We start from the raw sequence: 21894 nt of genomic DNA, 5'->3' as shown, positions 1-21894 counted from the left end.
TCCTTTTCTTTTTTGTTTTGTTTTTGTTTTTTTTCCTCCTTTTGTTTTATTTTAAAAAAAAAAGTTCACAAACTCAAGACAGAACTTTTTTCTTTGCTGGCTCCGTCCCCCTGTTCTGTTCTCTTAGGCTCCAAACTCGGGTAAAACGACGGTGGCGGTGGGGGGGTGAGGGGGCGACTTAAATGGGAGCAAATGGAAATGTGGATGCTGGGAAGGGGTGTGGGGAGAGGGCAGAGCAGTCTTGCAGAGTCAGAGAACAGGATGGGCAGAAGGACACTGATCCTGTTGCTGTAGCCTGGGGTGCTGGGTGCAGGGAAGAGGGAGGAGGATTGATGGCTATATGGGGGAAGGGAGAGGAGTTGCAGGGGGGAGGGGGGGATCCTCACTTTCGGTGCTTCTCCTCTTTGTCGCCGCTTTTGGTGCTGTTGTCTGTGTGGCTGTTGGGATTGTTGCTGAGGTACATTTTGTCCATGGCCTTGAGCGCCTCAGTGAGATAGTTCTGCAGGGCGGTGACTGCAGCGCACACTGCCGGGCTCCCGAAGCCGTGTGAGATGAGGTTGAAGTGGGTCAGGCAGCTCTGGATGCCCGGCTCCAAAATGGGGTTGGGCCGCGAGTTCCCCAGGGGAGATCGGTCCTGAGCCAGCAGGTCGGTGAACTCTTTACAGATCTGTCTGTAGCACAAATGGAGCAGAGAGACAGAGAGAGCGAGGGAGGGAGGGGAAGAGAGAAGGAGAGAAATGAACCATCACTGTCGGCTGCAAAGCCCATGCGTGCTCCCTGCTAGATTACACAAGCCCCTGGATCAAGGGGACTACTGCCCCTGAGCGCACACACGCACTCCTCCTGACACCTCTCCCTCCCTTCTCCATATCCTTTCCCCTAATTCTCACACCTCCCAGGCACGCACAGACCTCTTCCCTTCACCTCGCATGCACCCACAACTGTGCACAACATCACACCCCAGTCAATACGCTGGCAAATACACACACACACACACACACACACACACACACCCCTTCTGCCTACCCAGCTGACCCCCGTATCGCTTCCCCCTGACACATACACACACCCATTCGGAGTAGGATTTTGGCACAGAATCAATAAGCAGTTTAAAGCGTCCCAGCAATATGGAAGAGAATAGCTGGGGTGCAATAACCATAGGGAGGTTCAGGCATTTATTCACATTTTGGAAGATCCCTTTTTGAAACTGGAGAAACTCAGACCTCTCCCTCCACAAGGCTAAAATACGCTTGTGGGTCAGGAAAAAAGACAAGAGTGAGGGCGGGGAAGGGAATCGAGGCTTTAAATTAGGGTATTCCGAAACATTTTAATGTGTACATCTATATCTCCAAATCCAAAGGGACCTTCCCACAGAGGGGAAGGCTGACGCTAACTGGGGTCTGGAAATTTCCTTCCAGGGAGGTGGAAAGAGAGGATAGAAGGGCACGGAGCAGAAGTTACATTTTATCATTTACTTGCTGTTCAAACGGTTGGGGAAATAACACACCTTATCGCAAGAGCTTAGAGGCGTGCTGAAACAGTGTGTATTCTAAAACCGGCATTAATGTCTTCCAGCCATAAACTGGCTCCCATCTTCTGCCTGCGCCCTCTGGCACTGTGCCCTTTGGTGACACCTCCATTGGTAATTAAGGGCTACTAAACAACCCTTTTAATTTCCAGCAAACATATCAAAACAATCATTTTCTTTTCACGCACCACCTGGAAGTCTAGTCAGCCCCACCAGTGATAAACTCCACTAGCATTTTAACTGCGTACAGATTGCCGTTTAAAATATATTTTTAATATCCCTACACTCACTAAGTAACCGAGCTGCTTAGGAAGAAAGAGCCATTGCAGATTTCAATGAATCGAAATCAGCTTAACGTGCCAGTTTTATTTTACTGTCAAAGGGAAGCCTTCCCCTCCTGTCTACATTGATAAGCTAAGTGAAAAGGCCCAGAAAATGGTTGGCTTTGAAGAATTATTGTTTCTTCTTTAACTAAATATCTATCCACAGTTTTCACAACTCACTTTCAAGGTAATCTGCATAAGCTGATGGAAACCAAGCTGGGCTATACAGTTCTCCTACAGCAAGAGGATAGATACACCCCCTTACAATTTGCAAGGCCATTAGCCACTGACTACGTGGCAAACACGCACAAACATAAGCCCCAGACACAGGTTTGTCCCCCTCCCCTCACAACTGAATAACATGCCAGAAAGGTAGATGTCTTACTTTGTAGCTAGAAGCATGTTTTTTCTTGTGACTTGCTCGTTTGGATCGGAATGTTGTCGGTTGAGAAATTCAGCTACTGCTTTGGCAGGAAATTCTGTCTCACAAACGTACCCAAAATCTCTAGCTAGATGTACTGCTTCTCCTGAAAAGGGAGGCGTGGGTGGGAGTGGGAGGGAAACATACATCCGATCAATATACATAGCACAAAGGCAAACAAAATCCATTAGGGAAAAAAAAAGAGCTATTTTCACCTTGAACGTTTCTTCTAGAAAGATTTGGACATTTTTCTTTTTAAAAAGGTACGCAAGAAACAATAATCGCATCTCATGTTGTTAGAATTTTATTTGCTTCAGACTAGGGCCAGGCAAAAATATATGTTCAAGACAATTGTTACGAGTGAAATCACACATATGCATTTTCTAAAGTTCCTACTGACTAACAGATACTTCTAGACAGGCATGCCGTATCCACCTAGAATGTGTGCTTATATTTACATGTAAATATGTAAGCACACACACCCATCCATACATTTCATTCACAGCTATTTACTCCGGAGATACTTATTTGCCTTAAGTACATGCCTCTGTATTCTTTTGCAATGCATCAATGATTAATATTGATCATAATTACTCCTACAGCTCTTCTAAATAAAATGCATTAAACAGCTAAGTGTTTAAAATTTAACTTGATCGCATATAATTATACGTTCACCCCCCAAACGATTAACCATGAGAATTTTAGGGTCATTCCACCCAGTCTGTCTGTTTTGTTGATTTTCAAATCTTTGGTTTTAATTTCCTGAACCAGTTGGTTTTTACTGCAGGGCTTCCTGCCATTAGCTCTAGCTCCGGAAGAACGCATGCGCCAATTAGAGCTTCAAAGCCTCAGTCCAGTGAGCTTGTTTCCATAAAATGGAGCGGATCATAAACAATAACAGTACTCTAGAAACTGCCTCATCGCTACAGGACTCAAAGCCCAAGCACTGCTTATACTATCATCTCCCCCAAAATTAGCCACCATCACTAAGTTATCTGGAGATCAAGCCTGCCTGTTTTGTTTTCTAAAAATCATTCTTTTAGAGCCATTCTATGTGAAAGCCAAACAGAACAATAGATTACCATAAAACGTTCTCCATATTCATTAACATCACAAATACATGTTAAGCATCTACCAAATCTAGACTTTTTACAAGTTTTTCCCTCCGGATTTTTTACTATAGTGTGTTGATGCAATTGCAAAGCCTTTTCAAAAACATGAAGACAGTAATTTTCACGTAGTATAAATATAATGCAGCTAATAATCTGAATGCTAAAAAAAAAAAAAAAGAAGTCTGGCCTTGTGCAGCACTTCTCTCCCCATCCTTTTGAACATTTAGCGTTTCTAGCAGAATGCAAAGTGACAACAAAACAAAGCTACAAATTCCCTCCTACGCAGCCCAACTCAAGCTAACCTGCGCATCCAGGCTTGAGGTTAAAAGCACTTTGCAGATTAAATCACTCTAAAATGTTGTCAAATCAAAACCAAAAGCAAAGAGAAAGGAGCAGGATATATTTCGCGGACTCCGGTTTACCTTGCGCCAGTAACTGTAATGAAGTAACTGTTTTGAAATAAAATGACTTTGAGCTCCACTCTTTGAGCTCCCCACATCTGAGTTCCGAAAACAGGGGACACCTGAAGGCGTTAAAAGAAGTTGCACCTTTTCTTGCCAGAGCAAAGTAGAGGAGAAAGATATAATGAAGGGAACATATGTTCTGAAAATGAGAACCAAAAGGGGGGGGGGGTGCAACTTTGAGGCTTTCAGGACACCATTAATTCATGGCTTAGGTCAAGGATTCCCAAATTAATTCAGGAAGTAATGGTCACGCATTTCTCAAATGCAGATGTCAGAAATCTTAAATGATTTACTGTTACGTTGTTGGGGGGGCACTAAAAAATAGTTAAAAAGGTAAAAAAAAAAAGTTAAGAAGGTAAAAAAGTTAAAAAGTTAAAGTAAAAAAAGTTTAAATAGTAAAAAATGTTTTAAAAGTGTAAAAAGTTAAAAAAAAAAGTTTTTAAAAAATAGCTGAAGTTTTTGTTATTTCAAATCGCTTAGTTGTCCACCGGTGGAAGGAGGACAGTACTGGAAGAACTGTAGTTTCTGTTCCCTGTCACTTTCAACTCGCGTTACATTTCTGGGTCTGAGCCTGCAGCCCTTGTTCTCATGGATCCTTCCTATGCTGCTTCCAATGAAACCAATTTACTCTGGGGAGGGATTACTCACTTGAATAAGGGAGCAAGACGGGACCCTGAAAACGTCTAGTTCAAAGACTTAAAAGCAAATAAACGGTGGAATGCAATGCTGAGCCTGCAGGATTCATTTAAGTTCGTTTCAGGTTAAAACAAAAGGCAAAAATACACAATTAACATTTGTCTGAGGCACAAAGATTAAACCAAATAATGCCCTTCAAATTTCAAACACGGAGCACCGACTTGAAAAAAAACACGGAGTCTTATCCCGTTAGGCAAAAAAAAACACACACATTTTCCAAATGAACCCTCTCCGGGCTTTGAGTCACTTACCCTCCACTAGCGATGTGAGTAAAGTAACATTAGCAGCTTTGCGTCTCCCGGCTGGCAGGTTTAATCCTATTTTGTCCAGTTTTTCTCTCAGAGATCTCCCTCCATTTTTAGACTTCGCCCTGTTTCACACATAAAGCCACTTAGAACAAGACTAACAGGGCACCAGGTTGTATTTCAGTTCCCTTCTGTAAATCACCCCAAAACATATTTGAAAAGCATGTTTCCCAGGGAAAGATACTGGGAAAAAGTTTTCGGGGGACGGCTGGGCGGGTGAGCGAAGAGCAAAAATTGCTGAAAGCAAAATCGAGTATACAGCGTACCTGTGCTGATCTAAGGGAATTGGGCTGACTTCACGCTTAAACTAGCGTGGATTTCAAAAGTTTTAATGTCTGGGTAGTTATTTACACCTCCGTGTAATCACCACAAAAAAAAAAAAATCATTTTTGAACTCTCAACACACTACAGCCCCAAAAAGGGAACTTTTAAAGCCAGCTATCTTGCGAGAGCTATTGCATTATTTAGAAGACTAATTTGAAAGGTCCAAAGCCTACATCACCATTATGGGACTTCACTGAGTTCGGCAAGTAGATTAATCTCTAAATAGCTTATCTACCACTTTTCGACAGAGATGGGTTAAGACAAATCATTGAAATGAAAGTTTTGTTAATTAATTCTGGATTTTATTCCCTACCCAAGTGCTCTTTAATTGTCTGGATTAGATTATAACCCCTAGGTAACTAGAAGAAGGGACGCCTACGGAAGAGCGTGTGTCACTTGAACACATATCGGAAACTTTTCGATTTTTTTTTTAATTATTATTATTTCTTTAACTGTTGTTATCAGAACCATTCGCTCACCGGGGGTAGATTGGGGGGGGGGGGGGGAACTGTCCGGGAGACAACACACCTTTCCCAAGCCCCCTCCCGGCTCCTACAGCCCGGCACCGCCTAAGGCGGGGGACAGCCGAGAGACCGGGGAAAGGGGAGGGGGGGGAGGACTCGCGTTGCTATGGTTATAGCGCCCCCCCCCGCCGCCGCGCGCCCCGCCCCTAACGGCCGAGCACCGCCCACTCCCCTCCGCGTCCCGCGGCGGCTCGCGCTGCCCCTCGCGGTGTGGCGGTTGGAGGTCGTCACTGACTGGCCCGCGTGAGGCGACGGTTGGCCGCGTCCGTTAGGGCCAGGGGAGGGGAGGGGGGGGGCAGGGCGCTCCCCCTCCCCGCGTGGGCTGTCCTCTCTCGCTCCCCCCCCCCCAACCCCACGCCTCCCCGCCACCCCGGCCGGTGTGGCGGCGGCGGGCACCACCCCGCCTCCTGCGCTGCTCCGCCCCGCTCGCCCGCCCCTCACCTCCGGAGCACTCCGCCCAGCAGGGAGGCGTTGAGGCACTCGGGCGGCGAGAGGCGTCTCTGCACTTCCGCCACCGTGACCTTGTACTTGGAGGTGGAGCTGAGCAGCGAGAGGCGGCCCGGCACCGAGCAGAAGACCTCGTTGGGGTTCACCACCCCGCCGAAGAGCGTGTCCTTGTTGATGGGGATGGAGGAGACGGCGTTGTTGTTAGACTTGGAGAGGGACACGGGGCCTGCAGGGAGGGAGGAGCAGGGAGGTGAGGGTGAGGAGCGGGCGGGGAGCGAGGGCAGGAGGAGGCGGCTGCCGCCGCCGCCGCCGGGCACCGGCCCCGGCTCCGCGCCGCGCAGCCGGTGCGGCCAGCCCCGGGGTCCGCGTCGCCGGCGGGCTGCGGGGGCCCCCTCAGTTTGCGGGGAGGAGGAGGAGGAAGAGGGAGGGAGGGCGAGGAAGCTCCGGAGGGAGCCGGCTCGCCCTGGGCGGGGGGGAGGGGAGAGGGGGGCCAAGCACGCCCCGCGGGGACACACGGCCCGGGTCAGCGGCTCGGCGTGCCGCCTCCCCCGCCGCCTGCCCACGCGCGCCTCCGGCCGCCCGTGGCCGGGTGAAGGCGGGCCCGCCGCCGGGCGAGCGGGCGCACGAGCAAAGTTTGTTTAAAGCACGTCAGTAGCAGGCAGTATCTGGGTTTGGGGTTTGTGCAGACGTCACGGGGAAAGGGCCGCCCGAAACGGGTGTCACACATTGCTGAATACGTTACAACCGGAGGGGAGGCAATTCACAGGAGAGTAAAACAACCAGCCCGGCTGCGTGTTAATATAGCACAAAAGGCAACGCTGAAATACGCATTCGGGTACTAACAAAACCCCCTGAGACACTTGAGGACGGTGTCATTCAGCCTGTGCCACCGTGTTTTCAGCAGATAACTTTTGACGTGGAAAACCACAACAGATGAGCCTGCGCAGCGTTCCTCAGTGACAGCACGCACCGAAAAGCAGATCGCCGCCTCTGCCGCAGGCAGGAAGCCGCAGAAAGGGCAGCCGCCGGGCACTGCAGCTGGGCACGCTTGAGTTTAGTTAGAGCAGCGCGGCTCCCCGAAATCAAGCCTCGTCACCCCCCCCGCCCCGCACCCCGGCCGGGCAAGCAACGCGGTCCGCCTGGGGCCGAGGCCGGGAAAAGCGGGACGGCAGTGGGCAGCGCGGCGGGCTGGGGGGTTGGCGGCCCTGGCGAGGGCGGCTGCGCCCTGCCTGCCCTCCGCCGCGCCGGCTGCCTGGCTCCGGCCAGCCCTGCCGCTCCGCTCTTGGCGGGCGCAGGCCAAACGTGCGGGGGGCTCTCCGTTTTGGATAGATCACTTGTGACATTAATAGCTCTGGGAAGGCTAATAGATACAACAGGAGTTAAACGAACTCTTGAGATTACTAATAAAAGAGCCAATTATCATGTCGACTTGGAAAGAGCATCTCTTAAGATTTATCCCTTGCACATCTAATTTGACGTGACAAAGGCTTCACAGATGGGGGGGGGGAAATGAAACTTTAAACTGGCTGACTGTACAGTGACCAGGGTTAGAAAGGAGAACAGCTTTATATAGCATCTCTCTCTGGTGGTGTCCAGCATACCCAGACAGCAGAGCGTTGCCAGCGTAGTGTGGATGTGGCACTCCTCGGAGCAAGCGCTAGCTAAGCATCCAGCCCAGTGAGTTTTACTCCAACAACGGCTCGCTACACCAGATCCAAATGCAAACCAATCACTTTCCACCTTTACACCAAGAACCTCCTTTGCAAAGTACCCTGTGCAATCCTTCTCAGTCCTGCAGCCCTCTGAATAAAGAGGTGAAAACGCCTTCCAGGCCTGAATGAAAGCCCACCGTAAATATTTTGCCCGATTCGGGGACCAGTTTCGAAGCACTCAGTTTCAAGCGAAGCAAACACACAAAGCCAACAAAACCGAACCGCCTCGGCAGAGATCAGTTTCCAGCAACTCGCCCCCTTTTCTCCAACAGCCCATCTAATCACCGCTGTGATTTAAATACGAAAACCCGAAGAACAAGGAACAGCGTTTTCTCTGTCAGAGCCCAGTTTCCCGACAACGATTAAACAGCTTCACTCAGCCGGACGCGCGGTCAAACCACGAAACCGAATTGTCTGCTAATGCCCTCAAATACTGGGGCTGCTCGGCTAGATCCTCTGCTAACGTTTCCCGCGTTAACCACGACAATGGTAAAAACGCCCCGCAAAGGCGGCCGTCTAGAGGAGGGCAGGTTTCGGGCCGGCTCGCCCGCTTGCTTCCCCTGCCTCCAGCCGGTGCCATGGGGCACAGCCCGGTGCCCTCCTCTCCGGCAGCGCGGAGGGGCGCGAGGAGACAGCTTACCTTTCTTAATTACAGTTTGGTCTGGGATGTTAATGCCGGGGTCTTCTACGTGCTGCAACAAAAGGAACACGCAGGGATGTAAATGTACGATGGCAACAAAAGGAAAGCGGTGCTGGCCTGGGGCTGCGGTGCCACCAGCTACCCCCGCTCCCCCTCCTGCCCACATGCAGGGAGCCATGACGGACCGCCGGCAGGGAGAAGGGATTTGGGGAGGGGGGGTCCTCTATAAGGAAGAATCCCGCCTCCCTCCCCTCTCTCTCCCCTCATTCTCCAAGGGGGAGGGAAAAAAAAAACCCGACTTCATCCCCTTGGGCTGGCCCGGGAGGACCCCGCCGAGCCCCGCGCCCGGGCCGCCCCGCAGTTTGCCCTCTCCTCCTTCCCCCGCTCCGAAAAAAAGACACCGCGCCCGCCCCCCGGTCCTTGCCGCTGGCCCCGCTGCCAGCGCGGCGCCGGGGCCGCGGGGGGCAGAGCACAAAGGAGCCGCCGGCGGGCGCGCCCGCTCCGCGCAAAGGCCGCGCAAAAGGCCGCGCAGCGCCGGGCGCTCCCGCTATTGTCCACTAGCAGGTTGCGCTGCTGCTGCGCTTACAGATGGGTTTTGTGCGCCGGAGTCAAAACGTGATTAGAAAGTCAAATGAAATCATGTTTTCTAATTCGAAAAAACTGACAGGCAATATAATGTCTGGCTGTGTTTACAAATTAACACCAGTGCTGCTGAGATAGAAGATTTCGCAATCGCTACAAAACACAGGCATTACCATTTAAAAAACTATTACTTCCTCCTCTAGTCTTTGTCCAACAATAATACCGATTCTAACATTTTCCATTCTGTCTTGGATTTATGCTCCTGTTAATTGTGCCTGATCTCAATGATTCCGGGTGGATGGTACTAAGTTGCTTTATTACAGGTTTTATTATACTCAATGCTCTCATTTGTAACTTGCCTAAAGTGCTTCTGGATTTAAGTATAATTAAATTGAGAAATGTTCAGAAATGACTACTGCTGCAGTTCTTGTGTTTTAACTATATGGGGAAATATGATCCCTTTATGCATGCACCCTAAACCCATAAAGTAAATGTAGTGTGGCATAATACTTTTATTTGTGTTATTTCTACACATATTCCATACAGGGAGGACTGTTAAGTTTAAAATCCCACAGAGATATTTATGATTAAATAATTTTCACCATCTACTTGATTTTCTTAAATATTTAGCGGTCGCTTTTATTAAAGGTTAACTGTTGCAGCAACGGGAATATTCAGAAATGACCCTTTCCCTGACCCAAATTTCTTTAAAAATTTTTTTTTTTTGGCATAACTAAATAAATCCTCTTAAAAGATACATTCCCTTGTTTTTATATTTTTCTTCATGCATCCTGCTGATTCAATTTTACAGAGAAAAAAGAATTGGCTGGGTTGGTTTAAGGATTTGAACCAGATGGCATTTGGTTTTCACAAAGTATAGCAATGCTATTAATTCACAGATCCTTGAAAGTCGAATAAAATGATTTGTACTTAAAATATCTGTAAAGGAGGCTCACCAATTCAGACCACCGCAACCGAACACAATTGCAGCGAGGGAGAATTCAAAAGAACGTTTTAGGTCATGTTCCTACAGCAATCAGGGGCTTGCAGGCAACAAATTAGTTTATTCTTACTGTTGCCTCCATGTTATTTCATATCAAGTTAAGAGAATCGACCTGCTTTTAACGGATCCGAATTGCTTACTAAATCCTCCACTTTGGGGAATGCATGCATTTATTGCAAAACTGCTAAACCTAACCAGCAATTTTCCGTGGCTAATTTAGCCAGATGAGGGCTGTAATAAATACACTATTTTCCCCAAGTATAATTTGCAAAAGATTTCAAAATGACTCCCCCCCAAAATAGGTAAGTTCATCTGAGCATTATCCTTGCAACACGAAACTGTAATCATTAAACTGTCAGCAAATATATTGTTGCAATATTTGATCCTGTAATTTGGGATGGCATTTCAGCAAAAATCACATCCAGATACCACAATTCCCTCCTCCTCTTTCCTCGTGCAAGCAAAGCAGCTTTGGTCCCTTAGCACAAGGTCTGTGGGCTTTAATAAATTTATTGGCATGTTCTAATTCTATTTTCAGGGAGAAACCCAGAAAGATGAACTTTGATCACAAACAGTTGTTCCCATCACATTGCATAAGGCCACTTTCCTAACTGAACAATAGCCCTGCTTGCTTTGTAAATAGCCCATGTGCTAATGTCATGCTTAATTAGAAATCATTTTTTAAACTGTATTTATTGATAACAGAATTAGATCCCCAAAATAATGCATCACCCATTAGGCTCCAAACATTTAATTTAATATAGGGTGTAGCAGGTCTGGCTAGAATTTGATAACCTATAGCTAATGATTTATGAGGTCATCCATTTGCACTACTGCTAAAAGAATACGGCAGCGTTTTAATATACCTCTTCTCTGATTTGTCAATTAATTCCTTTAGAGGAGAGGATCTGTCTGTATCCTCTTACAACTTTAGATGTCATTATCCCATATGCCAATTCCGTAATCACGGGGAACTGATTTTTCCTTCTTAGGCCACTTTCACCCACTTTTTTTTTCCTTCCCCTCCCTTTACGTTTGCCTGGGAGGACATTTAATGAGATCTCGCGTTTCAGACTAATGTTTTTCCCAAGGCAGCGAGAAATCCCCAAATGCACGGCCCTGTGGTGATATTATACATTCTTCCAATCGTAACAGCTTATTGTCATTGAGAAGGAAAGATATTGTTAACGATGACAGTAATTTGATTTATTTCTGTTTTGGCGGGCACGTTCGCGGGAGGCGTCGCGTGGGGAAGAGCTGCACCGACCTATTGTTCTAGGTGGGGGCTTCGCCTATTCTTTCCCCTCCTCCCCTCCCGCTCCGCTCCCCCCCTCCTCCCCTCGCGAAGTTTGGCTCCCGAGGGGGTGGGCGGGTGAAATAAATAAATAAACGAATGAATGAATAAGGGAGAGGGGGGGATTTTTTCCCCCCCTTTTCTCCCACCCCCCTCCTCCGCTCCCGCTGCAGGGGGGAGGCCGGCCGGCGGCCCTGGCTTACCGGCACGTCGTCGATGGCGTGGGGGATGGCGTGGAGGGGCAGGTCGGGCAGCGCGGCGCCCAGCCCGTGCGGGCCGTGCAGCAGCTCCTCGTGGCGCCGGTAGTCGCGGCGCGGGTCCAGCCCCGACAGCTGGGGCGGCAAGCCGCGGTGCGTGTGCAGCAGCCCCGGCTCCTGGCTCTGCCTCTGGCCCGGCCAGCCCGGGTGCTGCGGCTGAGGCTGGGCGTGCAGGGGGTTGAGGCTGTAAGGGTCGTTGACGTGGGAGTAAGGGTCTTGGGACTGGGGGTAAATGGGTTGGTAGGGTGGGGGGAAGTAGGGCGGCTGGAAGTCGGCGTTGGGGGTGTGCGAGAGCGGCGGGGCGCTGGTGTAGGGCGACTGGCCCACAGTCCCCAGCTGCGGTAGCCGCGCCGTCCCGTTGCTGGTACTGTCGTGGCGCTCCTGGGATAAGGGGGGGTGGGGGGGACGGCGGAGGTGGGGGGGGAGAGGAAGAGAGAGACAAGAAAAAGAAAGATCAAATCAAACTGTTTCTCGGCAAAATCGGCTTGTAAATCTCACCCCGCGGGGCGAAGCTTGGCCGGCCGGCCGCTCCGAGGTGCAGCCGGGCAGTTCTCTGCCTCCCGTCTCTTTGCACACGAAATTACGAGGCAGGCTTGTTTTTGATAATAACGATAACAGCAGCGATAATAATAGTAGGGCTACTTATAATAATAATAATAATAAATAAAACATTGCGACGATACAGCCTGGATTCCCAACAGATCGTGCCCGTAGTTTGTGCCCCGGAATTTCAGGAGCAGGTATGACCCGCAGGGCGGAAAAAACCCCCATCATTTTAAAACGGGCATTAATAAAATAATCATCCAACCACGACCCAAAATGCTCCCACTGGCTCCGATCAGAACGAAGATAAATAATGTCGCTGAGGTTACCGCTAATACATCCCAAGAAAAACACGGAAAATCAAAGACCACTGCCATTTTGTTACCAGAAGACGCCGAAATAGGCTCCAACAAACCCGCCGCTCCCATTGCAAGTTTTGCAAATGTTGCGGGGCGATCGCACGGCCACGTCCCCCCAGCCCACGGGGAGAACCGCGCCGCTGCCCCGCCGAGCCCCCCTGCTCGCCGGCAGGCGATTTCCAAAAAGGAAAAAAAAAAAAAAAAGAAAGAAAAGGAGGTGGCGGAGGCGGCAGCGCGCCGGGGGAAGCGGGGGAAGGCGCCGCGCCGAGCCGACGGGCGAGCGGCACCCCAGCGCCCGAGCGCGTTTCGGCACGGCTCGGCCGGCTCCTGGCTAGCAGAGGGGCACCCGGGCAGAGCAGCCCACAGGTACGTCCGGGAAAAAAAGGCACGGCCTCCGTGGAGGAGGAAGAGGAGGAAGGTGAGAGGGAAGGAGGTAGGATCCCCAAAAAGGGAGACGAGAAAGCTGGAATTATTCCCATTTGCAGGTGGCAAGGTGAAGAAATTTAGGCGGCAGGGTGCAAGCAAAGCCTTTTGCCGTTCGCTTGAAGGAGATTAAAAAAAAAAAAGATAAACTACCGACTTAAAAAAAAAAAAGAAGGAGGAAAGAGGAAAAAAAAAGCCCTCTCAAGAAAGCTGGGTGCGAAACCCCGAAAACCACCGCCACCGCCGACAACAATAGCAACACCCAGCACACCAAACCCCCTCCGAGAGAAACGTGAAGCAACTCACCATAGCTGAAAAACTGTGTACTAACATCTGCGAAGAGTCGGGGGTAACAAGTCAGGGTAGAAAAAAAGCAGAGGAAAGTGACCAGAGGTGCGCGCAGCCCCCGGCGGAGCCGCGCGGGCGCGGGTGCGGGCGCGGGCGCGGGCGGGAGCGCGGCCGGAGCCCGGCGCTAGGCGCGGGCGGCGGGACCGGGGCGCCGGGGCTGCTCCTGCACCGCGGGCGCGCCACGATAATCCATCAGAACTTGCACCGATTTCTGCTGCCCTTCATCTGATGTTGCAAAGGCGAGCTCTCTATCCTGGCGTGATATGAGGAGTCAAAGTTGGTTGCTTTTTTTTGTTTTTTTGGCTTTTTTTGTTTTGCGCTTTTTTTTGGCTTTTTTTTTCTTTTTAGTGTGTGTGTTAGTTTCTTAATCCTTTTTTTTCCTCTGTCTCTTTCTTTCTTTTTCTCCTTTGACTTAGCTGCCGCTTCACTTGAGCTCCTAATAACAGATCTGCTGCCTTCCTGGAGACTCCTAATAGCAGATATTCATGACTATTAATATTACACGAATACTTAATAAGGGAAGAATGGCTGGAAATCGAGCGTGAAGCGAGAAGGCAACTCAAGGCAGAGCCTGTTCTAAATGACGTCCATTGAATGAAGAATCAGTGTATCTAATCAGAGATGGGGGAGAGGGAGAGAGAGAGAGAGACAAAAAGGGAGAGAGAGAGAGGGAGAGCGAGAGGGGGGACATGCCGCTGCGTCTGACGAATCACAGGAAAGGGGCAACATTTTAAAAGGTTGCAGGGCATGCAAAAGTGAAAGAGAAAGAGATCCGGAGAGAGGGAGAGGGTGGGAGCCAGAAAAGGGGTGGGGGGGGAGTGCGGAGGGGGGCGGCGGGGCGAAAAGGAGAAGGGAGGGGGAGAGGGATCCCCCCTCCCCGTCTCTCCCCGGCCGCCCCGTTTCCCCCCCCCCTCCCCGCGCCCTCCCCAGCCCGGCGGTCCGGAGCGGGGCGCACCTCGGGCTGGTGCTGCTGCGCGTAGCCGGCCTCAAACGCCAGGGAGAAGAGCGGCTGCTGGCTGCCCGCCGCCGCCGGGCCCTTGCCGCCCTCGGCCGCGCTGCCGCCGCCGCCGCCCTTGCGCGGGGTGGGCTCCGCGGGGGCGCCCCCCGCCGCCGCCGCCCCGTCCATGCCCCTCGACGGCGCCCCGCGCCCGCGGCTGCCCGCGCCGCTGCCCCCGCGGCGGCCGCCCCGCCGAGCCGCAGCACCTCCGCGCCCCGCGTCCCGGAAACCGGCTGGGAAAGTTTTTTTTTCTTTCTTTTTTTTTTTTTTTGGGTGTCTCCCCGTCTTCTGATTACCCCTCCTCCTCCTCCTCCTCCGCCGCCGCTGCCGCCGCCGTCTCCCGCCCGGCGGCAGCCCGGGGCCGGGCGGCTGGGGCGGCAGGCGAGCATCCGCCGGGCTCCCGCGGCCCCTCCCGGGGGTCGCGGAAAAGAAGAGGCGGGGGGGTAAAGGCAGCGGGGAGGGGCAGGGTGGCAGGGCCGGGCAGGGGGGGAAGGCAGAGGAAGCCGGGGGCAGAGGCAAGGCGAGCGCTTCTCCCGGCCCAGACAAGCCGAGGCTCCGGCACAACCCGTCAGACTGGCTGTGCAACTCCCGGCAGCTCCCCCGACCGGCTCCGCTCCGCGCCGCTCCGCGCCGCTGCCCGCTGCCGCGCTCCCTCGGCGCCCGCCGCGCTCCGCGCACCGCCCCGCCGCTCCTGGCCCCGCGCCCCGGGGAGCTATGACCTCCCCGGGCCGTGAGGGGGAGCAGAGGGCTCCTGGCCTTTTTATTCCTTTTTTTTTTTTTTTAATTTTTTTTTCCTCCCCGAAAGCAGGTCCTACTCCCCGTCAGGGCAAAGCCACCCGCTTTTCCTTCCTCTGCAAGTCAGCTCGCCGCTCCTATCTGCTTCCAAGCAAAACCCCGGCGACAAACCGCACACGGACACACACAGACAAAAGCCACCGGGGCTCCCGGGAAGCGGCCACCGCATCGTGTTTGGTAGCACCTCGGTGCAAAGTCCCATTAGCACAAGGCAACAAAAGCCATTTACGATGAAATCCGCACACTCGCACGTGCACACATAAACACCGATCCTGGGGAGAAGAACGGGTCGAGACATGGCTTTCTCCCTAAATCCAGCTGAGGATTTTCTTTTTTCGCCTTAAAAAAAATTAAAATAAAATACCCTGACACCTCGTTCCTTGAAATCAAGCATCCGACAGCCGCTCGATCTCAGAGCTCAGCTCCCATACTGGGAAACAGCTTTATCCCGAACTGCTCGATCCAGGGCTAAAATACTGAATATTTTAGTCCTCGCTGCGTCTGACGAGTCCTCGGTCCCTTCCCTACCCTAACGGCATCACAAAAAGCAGCAGCGGTTTCGGATGGGAACGTGCCCCCCCTTCTCCCCCGAAATGTGTGTCGGAAAGGCTGCCGCCGAGGCTGGAGGTGCCTTCCCGCATGGGCTGCGACCAAATAAATACATTCATTTGCAAAGTGGAATCCTTTATTGCGGGGTTTAAATGCACTGCACAGGCAACTTTGGCGAAACGTGTGACAATAATATTCGTTGGTTGGAGGCTAGGCATTTGTCCTGGGCATCACTCTTCTTCTTTTTTCGTCTTCTTTTCCCTTTTTGTCAGATTAATAGACACTCGCCTCGCTCTAAAAATATGGATGCACGTACACACACTCATGCACACAACCTGTGCTGAACGGCTCCAAAACCAAATTAGGTGATTTTTAATTTTTCGAGAGTTTAAAATATTACTGCTCAAAGCCATGGGAGTGAGCGCCTGAAAATTAGGAGGTTGGGGGAATATAGCTCCAAACCCCCTGATTTCACTCCAGCAAGTGACCACTGAAAAAAAAAAAAAATGTACAGCTCGGCATTACCAAACCAGCAGCTACCTCCAAGATGCTTACTTTAAGCGCCGGTCCTGAGCCAATCTATTGGGATGCCTCGGGTACCTAGCATGTAAGAATAATTCTTTTCCCTTTGTCTTTTTACCCTTTCATTCATTCATCCGTCCATTCATTCGGCCATCCATCCATCCATATGGATGAGTGTAGCATCCTACAGAGCCTTATCTATACAGGATCTACCTATAGACAAGGCTGCTGCTGCATTCTCCGTCCTGTTTTTCTTTCCTCATATACTTCCGACAAAGCCGGCTTTCCACAAGCCCCGAAGTTCCTGGGGAAGGATCCCCAGCCCCTTTCCAGCTGCAGGACTGCAAAGAAGCCTGGCGAAGGAGCAGAAGTTTTCCTAAACGAAATTCAGAGATCGATGGATGCTGCAGCGTCCCGCTCCCGGCTGGCGGGCCAGGGCTCTGCCCCAGCCCAGGAAAGCGCTTACCTCACATTCCTCATACTTGATATTATCCGTCAGTTTCCAAAGCATTTTCATGGATTGGCGTGAGAGAGGATTTGTTTCTCCCTGTCTTTCCCTAAAGTGGTGCCTCTCTGGTATGCAGAGTGCGGCTGGCGGAGGCTCTGCCGAGCTCCTGTGCGCGCTCTGAGATCTCCCTCTAATGGTAGAAACTTTTCCCTTTTCCAGCTCTTTACCAACAGCCTAATCGCCTCATTAGCATATCAACAATAGTCCAATTGCTCTCCAGCACAACAACCTGCAGCAATGGACACAGGTATAAAGGCCCCACGAGCAGAAAGGCTTTCTGCCAGCCGCAGAGCCCGGGCGCGGGGGGAGCCCGCCCCGGCGCGGCGGCTCGCAGCCCACCGCCGCCCGCTCCCACCGCGCCCGGGGCCGCCGGCCGGACACCAGCGGGCGAGGGGAATCAGAGAGGCTTCATGTGCACACGGTTTGGGGCTAGCCATCGAGCCACCACTTTTTTTTTTTTCTCCTCTCCCCGGGGTTTAAAGAAACCAAGGAGAGGGGAAATGAAGCTCTAACGGGGTTACAGTCTGCGGAGGCTTCTGTTGCCCTCTGGATTTGATTTGATCTTTTAGGGGGGTGTATTTGGAAAGCGTCCTTCTTCTGTAAAATTTTGTGTTCCTCTCGGCTCTTTCGGCTATTGATCTTCCAAAAAAAAAAAAAAGATATACAACGTAACCTCCCTGATAAAACTGGGTGCGCAGCAATGCGAATACATCAGGAGCCAGAAAGTCTTTTGCATGCACTTCAGCAAAGGGACAAAACAATGACCATAGTAAAACTTTGGTCGTTCCTGAGGTGGAGCGCTTCGTTTGCTTAACAATGTGCAGCTCAATGAGCGTTCATTCTGCCCTCCTTTAGGGTTTCTTTTCCACCCTTCTTTTCTTTTTCCCAGGTGCCCAGCCTTGCTCCATGCATTTTCTCTCATTTTCCTCGCCGATCCCACGCCGGTTTAAACAGCTGGGCCGAGCCGCGGTGAGGCCCAGGCCTGCCAGCCGCTGAGGCTGCCCCAGATCTGGCCCAAGCCCGCCGGGCTCCCAAATCCGCTGAGGAGCAGGGTGCCCCCCCGCTGTCCCGACCCGGCTGGGAGGGGGAGCGGGAGCCCCCGCACACGCCCCAGCTGGCTCCCCGCCCTGCGGGTTTCGGCTCCCCAGCGTGCAGCGGCCACCTCAAAATTTCCCGGTGCCAACGGGAAACCTGCCCTTTCGGTCTGGGAGCCCATCACCCGGGGCTATCCACCAACGTCGAGGCGGATTTAGTGCCCCGCGGGGCCAAGAGCCCCCGGCGCGGATGGCCGCGGGGGGAGCCGCACCTCGGCCCCAGGGTGGCCCTGGCGCAGGCGCTCCCCAGAGCGGGGAAGGGCCGCGCACACGCCTCTCGTCGGGCTCCCAAAGCCTAAGGGCTCCGGGGCCTGCTGGTTCCCCTGCACCCTCCTCTACCCCCTCAAAAAAAAAAATTTTTTTTTTCTTTCTTCTTCCCTGCCCCCCCCCGTCCCCGATGGTCTTTTTGACCATCGCTTTTGTCTGCAAGTGGCAGGAGAGTAAATTGTTGTTTTTACTCCCATTGAGGTTCAAATGGAGCTGGCAGATTAAGCCTAGTTAATACGGGGGGTGAGGAGGACTAGGAGGCGGGGGGGGGGGGAATAACGCATGGGGCCATCACGACTTAGCGCCGTCCCGGTGGAGCCAGGGGGCGGCCGGAGCGGCACGGCCCGAGGGGGCGACTGCGGCTGCCGAGGGGCCTGGTCCCCCCGGGGCCGGCTCTGCCCTCGGCCCCGCTTGTGCCCCGGGGGGGGCCTCTTTTCCCTCCTCTGCCCCAGGCTGGGCTGGCTCAGGCGTAGCGGAGAGCCCGGCTTCCTCTCCCCCCCCCCCCCCAGAAACGCGTCCCGGAAAAACGGGGAGGCGACGCGCAGCGCGCTCCGCGCAACTTGCGCGCCCCGCGGGGGTCAGCCCGACCCCGCCGCGGCCAAGCCAGGCGGGTGCCCCGGCACCGCCGGGGGACGGGCAAAAGCGAGGAAGGGACGTAAGATAAAGTCGGGAAGAGATTTCAAGGAAGATAGCCCGAAAGTGGGATTACATAAGAGTTCACTTCAGTACAAGAAAAAAAGGAAAAAGAAAAAGCGCCCTCTCTTTCGGTCACTTCAACGCACCGAGCTGATAAAAGGACGGCTGCTTTTACTGTAAAAGTGCATATTTGTTCACTGCATTTTCTTCTTTCTTTCTACTCTAAGAAAATCGATGCGGCCCAGAGAAAGACTTAATTGTGGCATTCGAGAAGTAGAGAAGAAGGTGGGCTCCCATCTTGCACCGGACTGTCCTGGAAAAAAAGTCGTTTTCGCTAATAAAGACCTAGGTGTTTGAACAGGACAGTTCATCTTCTGCTTCGTTAGTTGGCAAAATCTCGGCGCTCCAGCCTGCGTGGCTGCAAAAACCAGGAAGCACTAACGATTTCGGGGTGTCTCCATGTGGGAGTCCGCTGTAAGTCCACACGTGTCAGCTTGCCTTTGGCTTGCGGTGGTTTTTTCCTCCCCCTCTCTGGTGGGACCTTTTGGGCGGTTTGGGTAAGGCCCAGGGAAGAGAGGCACCTACAGCCCTTTCCTCTTGCTGCTTAAACTCGTTCAGCTCATTTTTTCTCACGCCACTAGGACCGTCTTCATCAGAGGCTCCCGACACTTATTCCGCAGCGTGGGATCCGGGAGCGTGGTTTTCGCCGAGGCTGCCCCGGGGGAAGCGCTCGCACACCCGCCCCCCCCAGCCCTGCCCCAGGCCCGCCGAGCGCACCCCTCGCCCGCCCCGGCGAGGCCCCACTGCTCCCCTCGGTACTTTTAAGCGATCCTGGAGACGCTCGGATCAAGCCACAGGACTTTGTCGCCGGCCCAAGGGATCACACGCGTCCCTTTGTGAGCCCCGACGGGGCAGACTCGCTGCCCCCGCCGAGACCGGCGCAGCTCAGCGCACCCCCCACGCCGGCCCGGACTGCCGCCGCTGCCGACCTGTTGCGCCAAGGCCTGGCCGGAGCGAGGGGCCACCTCGGGCCACAGAGAGCCGCAGGCGAGGAGCCCCGGCCCCGGCTTTGCCCCCGCTCCCTGCCCGGCCCCCGAGCGGGGCTCCGGGCCACTCACCTTAGCGGCCGCAGCTCTGCCTCCCTTCCCAAAGCAAAAATTAAAAATAAATAAATAAAAAAGGAAGGTCGCATTACCTGCCAGTCCCCCATTTTGGCAAGAATAGACATCCTGGCTGCGCGTTGAGTATCCCCAGCTCCCTGACGGTCATGGACTGCGAGTACGAGCCGCTCGCCCGGGCTCCCCGCGGCTAAATCCTGCCCTTACCTGCACCAGGACTGTCTCACCTGGCCATAAAGAGCTGGGTGCTCCCTGCCCGCGCCTGCGCGCTGCCTGCGCGCTGCCCCCCGCCGCCTCGCTCCCAGCGCGCCCGGCCCGGCCCGGCCCGAGGGGGCGGCCCGGCCCCGGCCCCCCAGCGCTACCCCCGCCGGGCCGCCGAGGGGGGCGCCGGGGAGGGGGCCCGTGCAGGGGCGCCTGGAGGAGGAGGAGGAGGAGATGGGGAGGAAGAGCTGTCGGCGGCACCTCCACGCGTGCCCGTCCGTGCGAGGGGCCGGGCGGCGGCGGGCAGCGCCCTGCCCCGGCGGCACCCCCCGGCTCCGGCCGTGCCCTGGGCACGCTGCCCCCGGGGCAGCTGGCGCCGTGCTGCCCCGCTGCTCCCCCCTTTCCCCCCCCCCCCGCAGCACCCTGACGGGGCAACGCTGCCCGCCGGTAGGGGGGAAGGTGAGGTCCCCCCAAATCTCCCCTTCACCCCTCCCCCGCCCTGCCGGGCCGGTAAATTTTTTTCGGCGGCAAGTTGCAACCGAGTGCGTGTCCGCCGCCAGCTACAATAGTGATAATAATAACAATGCCCCAACAATAGCAGCCCCAAAGACAAAGTAAAGATGTCCGGGGGGGGGGGGAAATAAACCAGCACAAGTAGGGAAATGGAGATGCTGTGAGCGGGGGGGGGGGGGCTAGGGGGAAACAAAGAGCGGCCAAATGAAGACGATCTCCCCCAACTCCCTTCCGTGTTAAGAGGGTCGGGCAGGGGGGGGCAGCCACCCGCAAGGTGGGAGATGGGGCGCCGGGGGCTCTCTGCGCCTGCGGAGCGGGTCCAGACGGGATGCCCTCGCCGCGCAGAGCCCCCCCGGGGCCCCGCCGAGCTGCCCCGGCGGAGCGGAGTCAGCGCAGGCTGGGCCCTGCGGGCTGAGCAGATGTAAAGGTGTGGGGTGAGGGATGCTGCAGTCGCTGCTGACGATCTATGGGGCTCTGGGGCCTCCCGGTGCCACCCCCCCTCCCCCCAACTCCCTGGTTGTTCCTTCGGGGACTGAAGTGCCAAATTGCCGTGGAAAGTTGCCCGGGTTTAGCGCAGCTCTGGTTTCACACCCCTAAGGGAGGGAGCATGGCCCCTGCCCCGTCTCCAGGGGGGCTGGGGGCAGAGGAGGGGGAAGTCTTCCTGCCCCGGCCACGGGAACGGGGGGGTGCAGCTAAACTCCGTTGTGAAGTTGCAGGGAAAGCCTCTCGCATCGGTTTCACAGGCAGGGGGTTGTAGCATCTTGTCACAGGTGTGTGTCACTGAGGCCTGGGGCCGAAACCCGCTTGGGGGGCCGTGAGGGGGGGGCTGTCAAACGCAAGCAGCCCGCAGCCGGATCCAGCCTCCGCCGCAGGGCCCGAGCTGGGGGTCTGCGCCGTGCTCGGCGCTGTACGTGCAGCAGGACAGCGCGTCGCCGGCAACCCCCGGGGCACGGGGCGAGCGAGGGGTGCAAGCCTCGGCTGTCGCGGCGCTGCGGGGCTCTGCACCCCCCCCGCCCAAAGAGTAGGGGCTCCACGGCGCCCTGGCCCCTTCCGCGGGGATATGCGGCTCCTGCGCGGAGGCGGGGCGGGGCGCGGGCGATGGGCCGGGAGAAGCGCGCTTCACACCGCTGCTCCCAGCGCCTGCCCGCGGTGTACAGTTAGCGTCAAATTACAGCAATTAGCCGGGCACCGGAATTTAATTACCCAGCCCTGCCCCTTTCCCTCCCTCCCTTACCCCCCGAATTTCCCCGGTCCCGGGGAGGCTCCTACTCAGGGCAGGCACGAAGCAAAGCCAGCCCCGTGCGAAGTGGGAGACGGAAGATGCACAAAGGTTTCGTGGCTTCTCCCCCTTCCACACTTCCCAGCAGCCGGGTCCCTCCGAGCCACCTC

At 54.3% G+C, this 21894-nt stretch overlaps 1 protein-coding gene across 3 annotated transcripts; it reads right to left on the bottom strand.

Moving 5' to 3' along the window:
* Nucleotides 1–378: 378 nt before the first annotated feature.
* On the bottom strand, nt 379–20083 carry TFAP2A (transcription factor AP-2 alpha). Of its 3 annotated transcripts, none has more exons than XM_068931890.1 (7): nt 19869–20083; nt 11579–12013; nt 8497–8548; nt 6139–6370; nt 4796–4914; nt 2237–2378; nt 379–671 (listed from the first exon to the last, which is right to left on the bottom strand). In XM_068931890.1, the coding sequence occupies exons 1-7, from the start codon at nt 19899–19901 to the stop codon at nt 383–385; spliced, it is 1302 nt and encodes a 433-aa protein (XP_068787991.1). In that variant the 5' UTR covers nt 19902–20083; the 3' UTR covers nt 379–382. The 3 variants fall into 3 exon arrangements, with proteins under 3 accessions (XP_068787991.1, XP_068787989.1, XP_068787990.1); XM_068931888.1 differs by lacking the exon at nt 19869–20083 and adding an exon at nt 16635–16810; XM_068931889.1 differs by lacking the exon at nt 19869–20083 and adding an exon at nt 13264–13344.
* Nucleotides 20084–21894: the final 1811 nt, after the last annotated feature.

Source organism: Struthio camelus, chromosome 2 (assembly GCF_040807025.1).
Source record: "Struthio camelus isolate bStrCam1 chromosome 2, bStrCam1.hap1, whole genome shotgun sequence".
In the NCBI taxonomy this organism is placed as follows: domain Eukaryota; kingdom Metazoa; phylum Chordata; class Aves; order Struthioniformes; family Struthionidae; genus Struthio; species Struthio camelus.
This window is presented reverse-complemented; position numbering and strand designations above follow the sequence as displayed.